The following is a 19894-nucleotide window of genomic DNA, read 5'->3' on the forward strand; positions in this document are numbered from 1 at the left end:
ATTGGATGCAAGAGGATACAGAAAGCCTGTAGTCTCATAATCACAGAAAGAAATGAAGAGTTTTCATCTACGTCGTATCTGATTTCCCTTTCTTCTTAATTAACAGAAGATCTAGTTGGAATGGCAACATATCTGGCTAAAAATAGTTTCCTAGACTCACTTTGCAGCCAGAAATGGTGATGTGACCCAGTCCTTACCAACGAAATACAAAAATAGAAATGAGTTGTAAGTAAAAGACTGTTGGGGATTTCTAGGAAGGATTTTGTTTCCCTGTTCCAGGCACCCTCCCTTCTTCCCTGTTCCCTTCCTTCATCCAGACTGGACCAAGATCAAAGCTTGGAGGTCATCAGTTATTTGCTGACCATGAGGCAACAAGCCGAGAAGGACCAACTCAATGCCATAAAGAGATGGGGGAATGGAAAGGCAAGGGTGGGCCCTCAGGACATTGCCGAGCTGCTGCACCAGCCTTGGAACGCTTGGTCATGCCCTTCCCTTTGTGAGACTCAAACCTCTATGTGGATAAGACGGTGTTGGTCAACTTCCAGTTATTTGCAGCTGAACAAAAAGACAGAATTTTCCATTCTTAGGTGATGTGAATATCTAGTTAAAAACAAGACTAAAGCAGTCCATTGAAAGCTGCATATGTTCAACAACACGGCTAAGATGAACCACAGACACCAAAAACTGTCCTACGTACCAGTGAGTCCATTTAGAAAATGTAGTACTAAAGTGTACTTTTTACACAGTGACAACAAAAACTACAACATATCTAAGAATTGATGTAAGAAATCTTCAAAGTTGGAGGCACCCAGGTGGCTCAGCAGTTAAAGCGGCTTCAGCGCAGGTCGTGATCCTCCATCCGACTCACTCTCTCTCTGTCTTAAATAAATACATACAATCTTAAAAAAAAAAAAAAAAAGAAAGAAGAAAAAGAAAAGAAGAAACTTTTTTTTAAATTTTATTTTTTATAAACATATATTTTTATCCCCAGGGGTACAGCTCTGTGAATCGCCAGGTTTACACACTTCACAGCACTCACCTTAGCACATACCCTCCCCAATGTCCATAACCCCACCCTCCTCCCAACCCCCCTCCCCCCATCAACCCTCAGTTTGTTTTGTGAGATTAAGAGTCACTTATGGTTTGTCTCCCTCCCAATCCCATCTTGTTTCATTTACTCAAGAAGAAACACTTTTTAAAAAGAGAAATCTTCAAAGCCCCTATGAAGAAAACTGTAAAATTTTAATTTCAGGACATAAAAGAAAATGTTAGGAAACAGGTACAGAGAGCCCTTACTTTGCATAGTTCCAACATGCACAAGTTCCAGTAACCACAATTCAGTTAAATAACACTAGTTTCCCAACATTTGCTACCATGGTATTATAACCGAACAGTTGGGTAAAGTACAAGCTTCACCGTTAGCATTACAGTCCACAAATCACTACATAAAAAACAGATGAATATCATGATCAGTGACCAATCATATCACTTCTTTCAAAGTCTGTTAGTGGTTGATCGCTGAATACTTTTATTCTTTTTTTTTTTTTAAGATTTTTGTTTTATTTATTTGACAGACAGAGATCACAAGTAGGCAGAGAGGCAGGCAGAGAGAGAGAGGAGGAAGCAGGCTCTCTGCTGAGCAGAAAGCCCGATGCGGGGCTCGATCCCAGGACCCTGGGATCATGACCTGAGCCAAAGGCAGAGGCTTTAAGCCACTGAGCCACCCAGGCACCCCTGTATACTTGTTATTCTTATGCACAGACAGCGAAGTGTGTAGTTACACTGATTCCTTATCTCCCAGTGGTAAACCCATGACATTTTATAAAAAATGATCACTGGAAGAAGGAAATTGGCCAATAAAGATGAAACTGCAATACATAAATGAAAAGCGATAATACTGAAAGTCAAATTCAAACTGAACATAAATGGAGTTATAGAAAAAATAGTGGCAACTCACTAAGATATAGAAAAGATCCTAGTTCTGTATTATGAGTTAAATGATGAGAAAAAAGTCAACCACTGTTCAAGCCACTCTTAATAAGTCTCTTAGAAATAAAATACTTTCTCAATGTTTCTAGTGTTTTATATTACAGTGCACTAAATATTAGTTTTACTGTTTTATTTCCCTATATATCCATAGCCAACAGTGAAAGAGTTTTTAAGGTTTTGACCAAAATTTTTGAAGATCACAAAACAATCATAATTTCCCCCATTGATTATTAGATCACTTTGCATGGTTTTAGTTTGCGTGGCCATTTTTACAGTCCTGCAGTACTATGCAAAGGGAAGAATGCCTGTAGCATGTTCCTGGATGGGAAAACTCAATGTTGTAAAGATGTTAATTCTTTCCAAGTCACTCTATAAATTTAATATAAAACCAACCAATATCCCAACAAGATTTTTTTCTGAAAGTTAACATAAAAATTCAACTAAAATAATTAACTAGCAAAGAAAACATTCATTTTTTATTTACAGAGAAAGAGCATGTGCACTCTTAAGTGGTGGGGAGGGGCAGAGGGAAAGAGAGAAATTTAAGCAGGCTCTACACCCAGTGCAGAGCCCAATCTCATGACCCTGAGATCATGACCTGAGCTGAAATCATGAGTCAGCTGCTCAACCGACTGAGTCACCCAGGCACTCCACAAAGAAAATATTTCAAAGGAGTAATGATGGAGGTGCCTGAGTGTCTCAGTCAGTTCACCAGCTCTTGATTTCAACTCAGGTCATGATCTCTAAGATCATGGGATGGAGCCTTGCTTTGGGCTCTGCACTCAGCAGGGAATCTTGCTTTGGAATTCTGTCTCTCCCTCTGCCCTTCCCCCTGCTTCTCTAAAATAAATAAATAAATCTTTTTTAAAAAAAGATTAATGATAGCAGAATAACTGTTGAAATATATTAACTGTTGATACTATACAATCAAAATAATTAACTGTTGCATTGCTAGAAGAGCTGAAAAAAAGTCTAGCAGTGAGCTCAAAGATATGAGGACATATATATGATAAAAGTATTTCAAACATGTATGAAAAGGATAAACTGACAAATAGTATTGGGACTTATCTGTCAATGGGGTAAAAATAATAAATCTCAAAGGGATTAAACATACACATTCTAAAAATACTAGAAGAAAATATGAGGAAATACTTTTTATAAAATATAAACAAAACTAAATAAGACATTTAGTTTAAATTAGTTTAAAAATTAGTTTAAAAATACTTTTTAAATTACCAAATTCAATATAGGAAAATTTTTAAAAACCTGTTTAAAAAAGCACCATTAAAGAATAAAATATTAATGATAGAAAAGAAACACTATTTACTACATGAAAATCAAAAATTATTTGCTACATGAATAATAAAAATTGATATTAAAATAATATTTTTATGTATTAGACTGCAAAAAATATATAAAATAATATCCAATGCTTAGAGTATAAAGAAACTGATATTGTGATATGTCATTGGAAATATCAACTGGTAAAGCCTTTTGGGGGTTCAGTTTGGCAGTATACATAAACATTTTCAATGCAGAGACACCTGGGTAGCTCAGTTGTTAAGTGTCTGCCTTCAACTCTGGTCATGATCCTGGGGGCCTAGGATAGAGTCCTGCATGGGGCTCCCTGCTCAGCAGAGAGCCTGTTTCTCCCTCTGCCTGCCACTCCCACTGCTTCCCATGCTTGTGCCCTCTCTCCCTGACAAATAAATAAAATCTTAAAAAATAAAAAATTGGGGGCACCTGTGTGGCTCAATGGGTTAAGCCTCTGCCTTCAGCTCAGGTCATGATCTCAGGGTCCTGGGATCGAGCTCCACATCAGGCTCTCTGCTTAGCAGGGAGCCTGCTTCCCCCCTCTCTCTCTGCCTGCTGCTCTGCCTACTTATCAAATAATAAATAAAATCTTTTAAAAAAATTTAATGCATACACCTTTTGACCCAATTAATTCTATTTGTAGGAATCTAAAAGCAAAGACATATAGACAAGGATGCTGTATTTATAATGGAAAAAAATCTGGAAACACAAATGAGTACCAAATACATAAATAATTTGACAAAATATGGTATATCTATACTATGGAATATTTTAAACCATTAAAGCAAATGAAGGAGATCACACATGTTCATATTTAACAATATATATAGCTAAATAAAAGGCAGTTTACAAAACAGTGTGTCAAGTATGCCTCTAGTCACATAAGTTTATACACATATATAAGTGTATGTTGGTATGCAAGTATGTACATGTACAGCAGAAGTCTGAAGAGATACAAGCCTTATAAAACATTCTGTTTTATATCCATTCTGTCCTGGGATACTGAATGGATATAGGAAAGAGGGGAAGTAGAGTGTGAAGGATGACTTCCACGTTTTTTCAATATACTTATTTAAAACATTTTTACATGAGCATTTATTACTTGACATGAACAATTATTTTTTTTTTTTGCCTTGAAAGAAATTTTTTTTTAATTTTATTTTTTTTTATAAACATATATTTTTATCCCCAGGGGTACAGGTCTGCGAATCGCCAGGTTTACACACTTCACAGCACTCACCATAGCACATACCCTCCCCAATATCCATAACCCCACCCCCCCTCTCCCAAACCCCCTCCCCCCATCAACCCTCAGTTTGTTTTGTGAGATTAAGAGTCACTTATGGTTTGTCTCCCTCCCAATCCCATCTTGTTTCATTTATTCTTCTCCTACCCCCTTAACCCCCCATGTTGCATCTCCTCTCCCTCATATCAGGGAGATCATATGATAGTTGTCTTTCTCCGATTGACTTATTTCGCTAAGCATGACACCCTCTAGTTCCATCGACGTCATCGCAAATGGCAAGATTTCATTTCTTTTGATGGCTGCATAGTATTCCATTGTGTATGTATACCACATCTTCTTTATCCATTCGTCTGTTGATGGACATCTAGGTTCTTTCCATAGTTTGGCTATTGTAGACATTGCTGCTATAAACATTCGGGTGCACGTGCCCCTTCGGATCACTACGTTTGTATCTTTAGGGTAAATACCCAGCAGTGCAATTGCTGGGTCATAGGGTAGTTCTATTTTCAACATTTTGAGGAACCTCCATGCTGTTTTCCAGAGTGGTTGCACCAGCTTGCATTCCCACCAGCAGTGTAGGAGGGTTCCCCTTTCTCCGCATCCTCGCCAGCATCTGTCATTTCCTGACTTGTTCATTTTAGCCATTCTGACTGGTGTGAGGTGATATCTCATGGTGGTTTTGATTTGTATTTCCCTAATGCCGAGTGATATGGAGCACTTTTTCATGTGTCTGTTGGCCATCTGGATATCTTCTTTGCAGAAATGTCTGTTCATGTCCTCTGCCCATTTCTTGATTGGATTATTTGTTCTTTGGGTGTTGAGTTTGCTAAGTTCTTTATAGATTTTGGACACTAGCCCTTTATCTGATATGTCATTTGCGAATATCTTCTCCCATTCTGTCAGTTGTCTTTTGGTTTTGTTCACTGTTTCCTTTGCTGTGCAAAAGCTTTTGATCTTGATAAAATCCCAATAGTCCATTTTTGCCCTTGCTTCCCTTGCCTTTGGTGATGTTCCTAGGAAGATGTTGCTGCGGCTGACGTCGAAGAGGTTGCTGCCTGTGTTCTCCTCGAGGATTTTGATGGATTCCTTTCTCACATTGAGATCCTTCATCCATTTTGAGTCTATTTTCGTGTGTGGTGTAAGGAAATGATCCAATTTCATTTTTCTGCATGTGGCTGTCCAATTTTCCCAACACCATTTATTGAAGAGGCTGTCTTTTTTCCATTGGACATTCTTTCCTGCTTTGTCGAAGATGAGTTGACCATAGAGTTGAGGGTCTATTTCTGGGCTCTCTATTCTGTTCCATTGATCTATGTGTCTGTTTTTGTGCCAGTACCATGCTGTCTTGATGATGACAGCTTTGTAATAGAGCTTGAAGTCTGGAATTGTGATGCCACCAACTTTGGCTTTCTTTTTCAATATTCCTTTGGCTATTCGAGGTCTTTTCTGGTTCCATATGAATTTTAGGATTATTTGTTCCATTTCTTTGAAAAAAATGGATGGTACTTTGATAGGAATTGCATTAAATGTGTAGATTGCTTTAGGTAGCATAGACATTTTCACAATATTTATTCTTCCAATCCAGGAGCATGGAACATTTTTCCATTTCTTTGTGTCTTCCTCAATTTCCTTCATGAGTACTTTATAGTTTTCTGAGTATAGATTCTTAGTCTCTTTGGTTAGGTTTATTCCTAGGTATCTTATAGTTTTGGATGCAATTGTAAATGGGATGGACTCCTTAATTTCTCTTTCTTCTGCCTTGTTGTTGGTGTAGCGAAATGCAACTGATTTCTGTGCATTGATTTTATATCCTGACACTTTACTGAATTCCTGTACAAGTTCTAGCAGTTTTGGAGTGGAGTCTTTTGGGTTTTCCACATAGAGTATCATATCATCTGCGAAGAGTGATAGTTTGACTTCTTCTTTGCCGATTTGGATGCCTTTAATTTCCTTTTGTTGTCTGATTGCTGAGGCTAGGACTTCTAGTACTATGTTGAATAGCAGTGGTGATAACGGACATCCCTGCCGTGTTCCTGACCTTAGCGGAAAAGCTTTCAGTTTTTCTCCATTGAGAATGATATTTGCGGTGGGTTTTTCATAGATGGCTTTGATAATATTGAGGTATGTGCCCTCTATCCCTACACTTTGAAGAGTTTTGATCAGGAAGGGATGCTGTACTTTGTCAAATGCTTTTTCAGCATCTATGGAGAGTATCATATGGTTCTTGTTCTTTCTTTTATTAATGTGTTGTATCACATTGATTGATTTGCAGATGTTGAACCAGCCTTGCAGCCCTGGAATAAATCCCACTTGGTCGTGGTGAATAATCCTTTTAATGTACTGTTGAATCCTATTGGCTAGTATTTTGGCGAGAATTTTTGTATCTGTGTTCATCAAGGATATTGGTCTGTAGTTCTCTTTTTTGATGGGATCTTTGTCTGGTTTTGGGATCAAGGTGATGCTGGCCTCATAAAATGAGTTTGGAAGTTTTCCTTCTATTTCTATTTTTTGGAACAGTTTCAGGAGAATAGGAATTAGTTCTTCTTTAAATGTCTGGTAGAATTCCCCCGGGAAGCCGTCTGGCCCTGGGCTTTTGTTTGTTTGGAGATTTTTGATGACTATTTCAATCTCCTTACTGCTTATGGGTCTGTTGAGGCTTTCTATTTCTTCCTGGTTCAGTTGTGGTAGTTTATATGTCTCTAGGAATGCATCCATTTCTTCCAGATTTGACATGAACAATTATTACAATAACAAAAAAATAGTAAAATTTTGAGAGGTTAGGACTTTTTTTACATTTTAATAATGTATCTTTTTGCTATTTGGGTTTTTTTGTTCTTAGCTCATGTCATTTAATTTTAAGGAAGGTTTTAACTCAGATGTTGGCTATCATTTAACAAGCTCTGTAAGGAGTTTCAAATATTCACAAAGGATTCAGCATCTAAACTGTGATCTCTAATATCATTTCCCTAATATCATTCCCATTCCCCTGAATATATTTTCCCTGAATGAGGTCTCCTTAGAAAAATGACTGGCTCCAGGGCTAAGGCAAGAAATATGCACAATGAACCTGGAACATCTTACCCTATCAGAAAACAAAGCTATCAAAACCTTCTAGGAACGTGTACACAAGGAGCCGTCGTGAATAAAACCTCGCTGGCCACACATGGGACAATTTGTACATCAGTTAGGATAATAACTGCAACAGTCCAAAACAAAATGTGCTTAAATTCAAGAGTTCATGATACTAAAACCAATCAACAAGCCTACTGACTGTCTTTGGAGCATGCTTGGGAACCAATTCTTTGCCTTTTGGTGTCTCAGGATAACCAAATAATTAATGATAGAAACTTTTCCTTTATAGAAGGATTCCAGCTAACGAATGATAGGATTAGATGTTCATTTTACAACCTTATTGAATCAGTGGGTCCAGGAGATGACCGTCAGTGGCTGCTGATATCACAGAAAGAAACAGCCAATCTGTACTTGTTGGTGGAAGTGCCCACAGTTGCCTTCTGATGGCAAGTACTTCCTCCGATAAATTGAGGGTTTATAGAAACACAGGCGACAGAACAACATGTTAAACAATAACACGAGATGCAGCTAGCAAAATGCACACTCTGGGACACACTCTGGGATAGGTGACCAGCTTTCTTCAACCAAAACGAAGGAAAAAGAAGATGCAAGTGGTCGTACCCAAAAGTATCAAAAGAAACTCAGAAGAGCTGTTATCATCTAATTTGAATGTATAGTCCTTACTTGGATCCCAATTCAAATAAGCAACCATAAAATGATAATAGTGGTGATAATGACTTATAAAACAAAAGGAAAAATCCAAAAACTAGTACTTGGATTTGATGAATTAGGGAGTTGTTCAGTTGTCTTAAGGTATGATAATGGTATTGTGTGTGTTTTCAGTCATTAACGTTTGGAGATGCAGACAAAAATATTTGTAAATTAAGTGAAACACATCCAGGAACTTATGTGGGGATATAGAAATTATACCTCAATTAAAACAATAACTAAAAATGAGGGAAGTGTGTAGGGATGTAGATGAAATAATACTGATCACGCACTGATAATTAAGAAGCTGGCTGGTAAATCAGGTTCATTATACTATTCTCTTTACTTTGGTTAATGTTTGAAAACTATCATAATAGACAAAAAAGCTCTAGGAGTACAGTTAAACTACATACTGATCTGATGTGCCCCACAGCACTGGGTACGTAGCATGTCTTAAATGAATACTTGTAAGTTCATTAAAAGATTGCGATAAGACTTTTCAGTTATTGAAAGTAACACACGCAGTTGCCAAACATATTTTATTATTCCACTGAAGTTCTTCATTAGAACAAAAATGATCACAAAGTTATTCCAAAGAATAGGTCCAGTTTATATGATTAAAAAATATTTGCAATCATAATCCTTTTTATGAAATGCAGCATTATCATCAAAATGTAGATAGTCATTAAGAATTTATCAAATAGATCATTCTATGTCGAATTCAATGACAGAGTATTCCTTAATTTATTTACCCTAAACTAAGATGAGCAGCTAACTCTGAGGTCTTCAGCCCAAGAAGGAGTGGGGGAGGCGTAGCCTGCTTTCTCAGCGGCAGAATGCTTCTGGAAAGGATGCTGAAGAACATGCTGGAGAAGACGGACCTGGCAAACAACAGAAGCACACAGATACAGATTTCTTCCTCAGAACCCTTACCAGTTTTCTAAATTCCCAGAATGACAAGGCTAAATTTATATTTCTTTAAAAATGTTTAATCATTTTATGTTTTATTAAGATTTCAGCTATAGCTGTTACTTAAAATTCCTATCATCCCACAGAAGTTCCTTGAAGTACTAGTTTTGTGCTAAAACAGGACAGCAAAACATACCCTGTCACAAATACTACATATATATGTCCCAATAACTTTGAAGTTCTTTTACAGCATAAAGAGAATTATAATTTTCTAAAATATTTACAAAAATAGGGGCGCCTGGGTGGCTTAGTGGAGTTAAGGCCTCTGCCTTCCGCTCAGGTCATGATCCCAGGGTTCTGGGATAGAGCCGGCATTGAACTCTCTGCTCAGCAGGGAGCCTGCTTCCCTTCCTCTCTCTCTGCCTGCCTCTCTGCCTGTCTTTCTGCCTACTTGTGATCTCTGTCAAATAAATAAATAAAATCTTTAAAAAATAAATAAATAAAATATTTACAAAAATAAAAGAATGTCAGTGGTTTGCAGCCTTTCCAAATCAAGGGCATGGATTCCAACTCATGCTGCTTCCTCATTTGTAATTTGAGCCTTGGTAATAGACTGAGGCATCAAAGAACACATCTCTTTCAACAATAATTCTAGGATCAAAATGCATATTTTTATCCAGTTATAAAATAAATAAGTCATGGGAATGTAATATATAGCATGGTGACTAGAGTTAATAATACTGTAGAGCATATTTGAAAGTTCCTAGAAAGTAGATCTTAACTCATCAAAGTAAGTCAAGCAGAGAGAGTAAATTATCATATGGTTTCACTTACTTATGGAGCATAAGGAATAACACGGAGGACATTGGGAGATGGAGAGGAGACATAAGTGGGGGTAAATCGGAGGGGGAGACAAACCATGAGAGACTATGGACTCTGAGAAACAAACTTAGGGTTTTGGAGGGGAGGGGTAGGGGGTTGGCTGAGCCTGGTGGTGGGTATTAAGGAGGGCACGTATGGCATGGAGCACTGGGTGTGGTGTATCAACAATGAATTTTGGAACACTGGGAGAAAAAAAAAGAACTCATCACAAGAAAAAAATTTTGTAACCGTCTATAGTGATGTTAACTAGAATTACTGTGGTCATAGTTTCACGTTATATACAAATATTGAATCATCATGTCATACACATGAAAGTAATATAATGTTACATGTCAACTATACCTCAACTAAAATATGCTTTTTGGTGGTTTTGTCATTTCCTTGGGTATTGACAAAGGAATGCTTGGTTCTGACAGAAAAAGGTTCATGATTATCTATACTAAGAAAGTACCAAGAGATCAAATAGAGGGTATTACTGTATTACTAATATTTTTTTAAAGATTTTTTTTTATTTATTTGTCAGAGAGAGAGGGAGAGAGAGCAAGCACAGGCAGACAGAATGGCAGGCAGAGGCAGAGGGAGAAGCAGGCTCCCCACCAAGCAAGGAGCCTGATGTGGGACTCGATCCCAGGACGCTGGCATCATGACCTGAGCCGAAGGCAGCTGCTTAACCAACTGAGCCACCCAGGCGTCCCTGTATTACTAATATTTTAAATAGGAAGACTCATCATAATCAATACGGTCCCTCTTAATTTCCCTAGGTGCTTAGAGTCCCTCTTAATTTCCCTAGGTGTTTTCTATACATCTCCTTTTATTGAAGTTACTTTTATACCTAATCTCACTTGCTAACTAAAAATCTCTCTGAATGCATTTTTATATACTTCTTCATAGCACCTCACATAGATTCTCAAGAAATGTTTGATACAGGCAGGTAAATACAAGTTATGTGTGTAAAGGGTTCCCTGTATAAAGATTTAAAAAAATCTTTTTCCTTCCCTGCATGAGAATTAAACCCTTAATTAACTTCCTAGATCTGTTCCCCTAGTCACTTGATAAGGCAGTATGACAACCGCATATATCACCATATAGCATTGCTTAGGACGGACGAGCAGCTTCTGCATGGGAGGTCTGTAGATACCTGCCAGAATGCTTCAGGCTTTGTTTAGTGTGGTGACTTGGTACAAGACAGATCTCTTGTGGGGACACTGGAAACGATGCCTATGAGGCTGTGACGAGATACGAGTGTCTATGGAACAGGAAGGTTTTAAGCCAGGGCTGCCCCTGCATCTTCCCAGGGTGGGCCTTGTCTCTGCACACCTGAGCCTCGCTGCTGCGCAGAGCTGCTGGCCTGGGTCACCCCAGGCCTCCGGCGAATGGGGAGCCTGATGCCGCCCCGCTGGTCAGCCTGTCTGTCCTCCGTCTGAGTTGGGTGGGGCCGAGAGCAGCCTGTGTTAGTCTTAGGAATCTGAATGTTCACTTGAACCAATAAAGACCTCTCTCCACCCACGGTGGGCAGTGCACCCTTGCTCAGATATAATTTGGGGGAAGGGAAGAAAACAAGGAACAAAAGATAGGGAAGGAAGGAGAAAGAAGCCAAGGGACAGCTAATGAAACAATGTTTCCTCTTCTCAGCTTAGGCTGACTTAACTATAAACACTGAGCTCTCTCCCTTCTCTTTCTCTTTAATACCATAGAAAGATTACATTTTAAAATGTTCTGTTTTCTAAAGTAAAAACCTAGATTTGTCAGGCTAATGAAACTACTAAAATAAAAAGTTAATGCAAGTCCCAAATTAGAAATAACGAAAACAAGGGGCCCCCCAGGTGGCTCAGTTGGTTAAATGTCCAACTCTTGGTTTCCTCTCAGGTCTTGATCTCAGGGTCATGAGATCGAGCCCTACATCTGGCTCCGTGCTCAGTGGGGAGTCTGCTTGAGATTCTCTCTCTCTCCCTCTGCCCCTTCCCCCACTCACACATGCTCTCTCGCACTCTCTCTAGAATAAATAAATCTTTAAAAAATAAAAAAGCAAAAATAGTTTCTCTGATTTCTCATCAGTTTCTCTGATGCCAACTCTGATCACTTTGTTGTGACCACATACATGCTGTGGTGGGAATGATTCTGAGGTGGGACCAGTGTCAGAAGGAGAGCCATGAGCATCAATAACATCTACTCCAGTGCAGGACAGTGACAGCATGAGTTCCAAGGCCAGTCCTCTTCTAAAACATGTATTATGTGCACTGTATTTTCAATAATTGATTATGAAGTACTTGAAGCATACAAGAAGGTATGCAGAACAATACACGAACCCCCGTGTACCCTCCAGCCACCTTCAGAAATCAGATAGTCCCAATAGCATTAGAGCCCAGAGTGAGTCTCCTTCCCTAACTCAGATTTCTTCCTCACCTCGAAGTAACCACTGTCCGAAGATGATGTTTATCATCTTTATTCATGTTGTTACTTTTATTATATATGCATGCCTCCCTATGTGGCATATAGTTTTGCATGTTTCACCCTGTATTTAAGGGGTGCCTGTCATATGCCTTTGCCACTTGCTTGTCTTGCCGAACATTGTATGTGGGATTCATCCAGGCAGATTCATGTAGATTTCGTTCATCCCATCTTCACTGCTGTCAGGATTAGTGGACCCACGTGGCTCGTGCCACGGACACCTGCTAGAAGCAAAAAGCTAATTCCCTTTGGAGAGATGCACCCTTAAATCAGGCTTCACTGGGGCACCTGGGTGGCTCAGTCGGTTAAGCATCTGCCTTCGGCTCAGGTCATGATCCCAAGGTCTCAGGATCAAGCCCCACATCAGGCTCCCTGCTCGGTGGGGAGCCCGTGTCTCCCTTTGCCCCATATCCCACTCATGCTCTCTCTCTCAAATAAATGAATAAAGTCTTTTAAAAAATCAGGCTTCTCTGGATCTCAGAGATTGAAATCCAGAAGTCCAAAACATAACCAATAAACAGCAGAATCAGACCCTCAGAAATTTGAATACAGATACAGGATAAACTGAATCTCTAAAATTTTAAATCCATTAAAAAATAAATTAGAAAATATGAGAAAAGAAGATTCACTGAAAAGCAAAAAAAGGGAGACCAGGCAGCAAGAATTTTGGGAAGTTGGTACTGGCAATGGTCTAGTTTAGCATGTCTACAAGCAACATAAGTGTGCGTAAAATACAATACATTTAAATTACTAAAAATAAAGCCAGAAGACTCAAACATCTTACCTCTGAAAAATCATTCCTTTCTGCTTTTCTCACTGCAGACTCTGCCATCCAGTTCTTCAGTACATATCTAGGATTAACAGCTTCAGGGGAAAAAGCACATTTTGGAACAATAAATTATTAAGTCCACACAGGCCATATGAAATTATCCCCCAAATTAGATAAGCTTTAAGAACGGTGCTGGAAGGTACAAATGAGAAGAAATGATTGGTATCGGTCCATTTTTATTGTTTGTAACAATGTATGCTGCTATGGTATAGAAAACACTTTTTGGAGCATTATGAGCAATACTGTGTTTGGTTTTTCTCTTCAGTGTTTCATCATTACTTTGGTTTCTTCACCATGTTCAGTTCCCTAAGCACTTCCTAAAGCATGGAGAAAGTAGTCAAGGCATCTGAATTAGGCCCTTTTGCCTAGGTGGAGGTTGGGGAAGAGAAGGTGCTGCTTTTAACATCTTTAAGCTCAGAATTCAGATCTGGCGTAGTAGGACTGCTTGATGTTAATGCTGACAAGAGCAAACACGAAAGGTTACATGCAGGCAAAACTCTTTATAAATTTATATTTTTGAGAGTAAACATGCATTTTGTCATTTTAAAGGAATTATAATAATGGCACATTTAGAAAAATTCCAGAAACTATGTCTTTAGTTGAGATGAGCCTTTTTGAAAATATTTTATCCGCTGAGTGGAGAGGAGGGATACTTCTCCTCACTAGCACAAAAGAAATTCTGAGTGGACTCCAGGAATCATCATTTTGTGATTCTCAACAGTTTGCTGAGCTACTTGAATGGAGGAAATATACAAATTCTTTCAACTTGGCTTTAACGATCTTCTAAGATATGACGTATAATTTAATGATATGATAAGAAGTGCCCTGTGACCCAGTGATTCTGTAGGAGCATAGTCTGTGAAAACAGATTTAAACATAAAAAGTTATTATTTAGGGGCGCCTGGGTGGCTCAGTGGGTTAAAGCCTCTGCCTTCCGCTCAGGTCATGATCCCAGGGAGCCTGCTTCCTCCTCTCTCTCTCTGCCTGCCTCTCTGCCTACTTGTGATTTCTGTCTGTCAAATAAATAAATAAAATCTTTTTAAAAAGTTATTATTTATATTAAGGAAAACTAGAAACATTTTAAATACTTAGTAGGGGAATAAAACACTGCATACACTTTCTAAGAAATATTGTGCAGCAGTTAAAAATGTTACATTATAAAAGCATGAGAAAATGCCTTGTTTACTTTTATCAAAAGAAAGAAAGACCTAAATTATACCATTGTATGATTACTACTACATTTTTTTCCTAATCAATACTCACAGAAAAAGAGAGACTAGAAGTAAATGTATCAAAAAGTAAATAATAACTATGTTTGGGAAAATGGGATTTTTTTTTTTTTTTGGTCTATCAGTTTGCATTTTTCAAATTTTAAAGAATTCATACAGTACTTGTTTAAAATAAAACACATATACATAGAAAATACATACAAACAAAAAGGAAACTAGCATGCAAAGGGAATTGTGGAAATTCTTAGCATAGGCAGAGGGAGAGTAGAGCTTTCCAATGAAAAGTTTGACCAAAACTTTCATAGAAACCTAGGAATTTCATAGGGCATTTCATAGACAGGCATTTCATAGAAACCTAGCAATGAAATATTGTTAAAACATACTGGAAATCTCAGCTACAAAAGCAGAAGTGCTTTGGACCAAGTTATAAATATATAAATATGCATTTGTATATATATATATGGAAATAAACATACAAACTACTTGGAAATCAGAAAGTTGTAGATCTGTTTTTAAGATTCTTTGAGGAGTTATGGATTCTGTACTTTTTAAAAATTTGTTTTATTTTTTTAATTTTTTTTAAAGATTTTATTTATTTATTTGACAGAGATCACAAGTAGGCAGAGAGGCAGGCAGAGAGAGAGGGAGGAAGCAGGCTCCCCACTGAGCAGAGAGCCCGATTCCCAGGACCCTGAGATCATGACCTGAGCCGAAGGCAGAGGCTTTAACCCACTGAGCCACCCAGGCACCCCGGATTCTGTACTTTTTACCTACTTGGGAACTTTCTCAACTTTTAATTTTAAGCAGTGGGTTATGAGGATTATGTCCACACACAAACCCTGCCAGAGTTCCATGTAATGTGGTACTCCCTGATCCCCTGGGGTGTCTCAAATTCTCTTTGTAGTTTTAGCTTTGAACAATGTGACTGTACAAAAAGGGGGGCATGTAATAGGGGCTGAGTATATTTTTCTGAAGAAGCAAATTTAGTGCTGGAAGAGATTTAAAACTATGATTTACTGACTACATCATAATATAAATAAAGCATGTCATTGCTACCATCCAATTTGAAAAAATTAACATATCAGAAAGTCAGCAGACTCGATGATCATAAAACACTAAACTCTTCAAATTATTAAACACAACTAATCTCTCATAGGCTGGCAATGCAACTGGAAAATGGTAGTTCTATTTATCCTTTATTTAACTCAATAAAAATAAATCTTACTGTCATTGTTAAATAGTTATTAAAATACTTGAAGAGAAAAATTATTATAAATATAGCATCTTCCATTGTTCCTTCTGTTTCCCTCTTTTTTTAATGTCCAGGAAGAAAAATTAAGAAGGAAATTTTTCTTTTATTCTATTATCTACAAAAGGTCAGGTCTGAAATATCTACTTGAGGTCACAGTTTAAATTTATACTACCCCCTTAACAGAGAGCACTTTCACCTCGATTCCCAAATGATCTTGCTTAATTTCTATCGAGAATCCTTAGCACACAAAGGAAATGTCTCAGACTTGCAATCATACAAGCGTTCTCTGTGTGTTCTTTTCCCAAAGAGAAGTTTGTGCAGAGCCAATCCCAGTCTGGGCCAATTCATTCTCCGTGATCAGTGAGCATGCCATTTGCAAGGTGACAGATGGGGAAGTCTGCGAACTAGGCCTGGGGTTGTATTTTCCAATGAGGCGCACACCCAGGATTTCAACATAGTTGGCCTGGAGTGCTAAAACACCTGTTCTAAGGACAAGCAAAGTTTCTCCTGAGCATGTGCCACATATTCACAGCTAGGCACAAAGAAAGCAGAATTATGCGGATGCAAGTTGGGTTTTTTTGTAGATGCGGCTGTTTTAGAGCTTTTTAAAACCTCCCCCCAGCAATATAAGCCCAGTCATATAATGCGGGAGCCACAATGGCTGTTCTCAGGGCACAGTAATGACGGGAATAAAAAGCATTTATTAAACAAAATTTTACTATGATCTTGGGCTGGGTGGGCACTATGTGACACAGAAGAGAAGTGATCAATGCCCTTTGGTGGCTATGATCGTAGAGTTTTTGGAGGCTTAAAAATAATAAAGTTTAGGGGCGCCTGGGTGGCTCAGTGGGTTAAATGGCTGCCTTCAGCTCAGGTCATGATCTCAGGGTCCTGGGATCGAGCCCCATATCGGGTTTCCTGCTCAGTGGGGAGTCTGCTTCTCCCTCTCCCTCTCCTGCTCTCTCGCTTACGCTCTCTCTCAAATAAATGAATAAAATCTTAAAAAATAAAAATAATAATAATAAAGTTTATAGAGGTTTTTTTTTTTTTAAATCTAAGACTAAAACACTCCTCTTTGATGTTCCCTTTGCTTGCAACTTGGAGCATTTACAAAAAAAAATTAAAGCAAATCTTCCCCTGGAATCCCTGGTTGGCTTAGCTGGTAGAACATGCAACTCTTAACTGTAGGCTCGTGAGTTCAAGCCCCACGTTGGGCGTGGATACTTAAAAAAATCTTCCCCTAACCTACTATTGATTTTTTTAAATGTCTTGAAACAATATACAACAGCAATATATTTTTAGTCTTTGGGTTTCTAAAAAACATAGTCATTCCAGTCTATTAAACAAAGATATTTAATGTACTCTATACTAACGTAATAGCTGATACGTACTGAGTACTTATTATGTGCCAACTATGATCTCCCTGATTTTGTGCAATAATCCATGATGTAAATGCATTTTACAGATGAGGAAACAAAAGTGAGGTCAAATGGATAAAAACGTTTTAAAACTGGACTGTTGTGGCACCTCTGTGGCTCAGTCATTAAGCATCTGCCTCGGGCTCAGGTCATGATCCCAGGATCGTGGGATCGAGCCCCACATCTGGCTCCCTGCTCAGTGGGAAGCCTGCTTCTCCCTCTCCCACTCCCCCTGCTTCTGTTCCCTCTCTCGCTGTCTCTCTCTGTCAAATAAATAAATAAAATCTTTAAACACACACACACTGGACTGTCACAATTGCACAGTTTTAATTTAGTTCAAAAAAAAAATCACTGTATACTAGAAATGAATGAATTTTGTTATGTAAATTATACCTTAATAAAGCCACTAAAAAAAGTATATATATACACCAGAAAGAGAAAAAGAGGGATGAAGGAATCAAGTGACCCACTTAATAACATCTAGGAAATAGAGAGCTGAACCAGAGCTCAGGTACAGCTGGTCCAACCCCAGAGGCCAGGCCATGCTGCCCCTCTAAAAAAAGAAACTCAGGTCAAGAGATGAGAAATGAAGACTCTGTAAGGGAAATGACGAACAAGACTTCCTACACTGGACACTCTTCTTAGATATTTTATTTCTTCATGCCTGTTCAGTTCAATTCCACATCCCTGGACACACTGTTACATGAATTTGTGCAATTTCTTACATATTTGCATTTTCATATCAATTAAATATATAGTAATACATGGAAGTGTAACTTTAAAAAAATAACGGAATTGTCATTATGAACTTTTTTTTTTTTAAAGATTTTATTTATTTATTTGACAGAGAGAAATCACAAGTAGGCAGAGAGGCAGGCAGAGAGAGAGGAGGAAGCAGGCTCCCTGCTGAGCAGAAAGCCCGATGTGGGGCTTGAACCCAGGACCTGGGATCATGACCTGAGCCGAAGGCAGCGGCTTAACCCATTGAGCCACCCTGGCACCCCTGTCATTATGAACTTTTATCAGACCATTGCTCTTGGTGGAAATTTATCTTTCTCCCTTCCTGGAGAACACACTGTTTCAGCATTACTACTTCTCTAAAGTAACTGAAAGCTGCAGCCTTGAGTTTATTACATTTTTTCATTAACCACCTCATCCATCCTGCCATAAGCAAACAAATCCAGAAACTAAAGACTGCCACCACATGTTGGTCTTTCGATTTCTTCTTTCTCTTAACTGCTGAGTGTCCACATTCTGAGCTGGCTTAAGAATTCTGTGTGACTGCACCTGTGGTTGGCAAAGAGGTGGCTGGCAACAAAATCCATGCTGAGCCCCAAATAGATCACTCACTTCCCTGTAAAAGCTAAACTTGGTTTTATTTCTATGATAATGCCCCGAGCTCAAGAAGGAATCTCATTCCGTAACGTAACGTGGAATATGAGCTTCATCCTTATTTCATTCCCACGGTTCAGCCACCCCGACGACACGCACTAGCTCTTTAGATGAGTCCTAAGGAAGGCAACAGGACTCAAGGACCTTGGACCTTCTGTCTGAACTTCTTTGATCTCCTTAGAATCCGCACTGTGGAAAGAACTAATTTCCTTTTTGTTCTTCTCCAATCCAAGTGTGAAGTCACATGATAAACTGAAATCGATATATAGAGATGATTCCTTTTTAGAGCCATCATTTACTGGATGTATATTATGGCCCATGCACTGTACCAGCAAACTTTACATACATTATTTCTCATTATAACAATGCTGCAAAATATCCCCATTTTATCATAGCTAAGGGCCTTGAAACTCAGAGTTAAGTATCTTTCAGATCATTCAGCTAAAAGGTGGCAAGATGAGATTCATCTGCCAGATCCCCAGACTCACATTCTTCCCACCATAACCCAAACTACCTTGTCTCTCTACCATCTCTTAGGACAATATTATTTTTAACTTCAATATGCAAACGTATTAAAAGTAGAACTGTTATACTCCGTTAAAGGTCATTTAGAAAAGCTCGTAGCTGACACTTCAACTCAACTAAAATATACTCAACTAGAATTATTCTAGTTAAAAACAAGCCATAAGGGTGCCTGGGTGGCTCAGTTGGTTTGGTGACTGCCTTTGGCTCAGGTCATGATCCTCGAGTCCTGGGATCGAGTCCCACATCCGGCTCTCTGCTCAGTGGGGAGTCTGCTTCTCCCTCTGACCCTCCCCTTCTCGTGCTCTCTCTCTCTCTCTCAGATAAATAAACAAAATCTTAAAAAAAAAAACACAAACCCAAAACAAAAACCAAAAAACAACCATCAGTTGTTACTCAAGTAATTACATGCTTTTATGTGATAATCATTAAAGTTGAAAAAAATCAAAAGGTTTACTCACTTGCCATTCTTTTTCTTCTTTCAGAATCTGAATCATTCATGTTACTAATAAAGAATAAAACAAAGGACAAAATTAACCATTGTCTCCTCATATCTTCTTTTTAAAAGGATGGGAATTATTTCACAAGACAAATATTGGGGAAAAACATTTAAAAATCACATTGAGGGGCGCCTGGGTGGCTCAGTTGGTTAAGCAACTGCCTTCGGCTCAGGAGGTGATCCCA

The 19894-nt window shown here is 38.4% G+C and overlaps 2 protein-coding genes across 5 annotated transcripts in view; one reads left to right on the plus strand and one right to left on the minus strand.

The window, feature by feature from the left end:
- The window catches only part of APBB1IP (amyloid beta precursor protein binding family B member 1 interacting protein), a 147651-nt gene that overhangs the window by 117740 nt on the left and 10017 nt on the right, over positions 1-19894 (plus strand). The gene's annotated exons all lie outside the window — the stretch shown is intronic.
- LOC125106316 (protein adenylyltransferase SelO-like) overlaps positions 8854-19894 on the minus strand; it is a 37058-nt gene continuing 26017 nt past the window's right edge. For 3 of the 4 annotated variants that reach the window (XM_047740171.1, XM_047740170.1, XM_047740168.1), the window contains 3 exons: positions 19672-19715; positions 13353-13432; positions 8854-9210 (listed from right to left, as the gene is read on the minus strand). In XM_047740171.1, coding sequence (XP_047596127.1) covers positions 9088-9210; positions 13353-13432; positions 19672-19715 — 247 coding nt within the window. In that variant the 3' untranslated portion in view covers positions 8854-9087. Of the gene's footprint in view, positions 9211-10863; positions 11347-13352; positions 13433-19671; positions 19716-19894 lie in introns of those variants that run through there. The other variant, XM_047740172.1, reaches the window with a different exon arrangement.

Source organism: Lutra lutra, chromosome 8 (genome assembly GCF_902655055.1).
Source record: "Lutra lutra chromosome 8, mLutLut1.2, whole genome shotgun sequence".
NCBI lineage: Eukaryota > Metazoa > Chordata > Mammalia > Carnivora > Mustelidae > Lutra > Lutra lutra.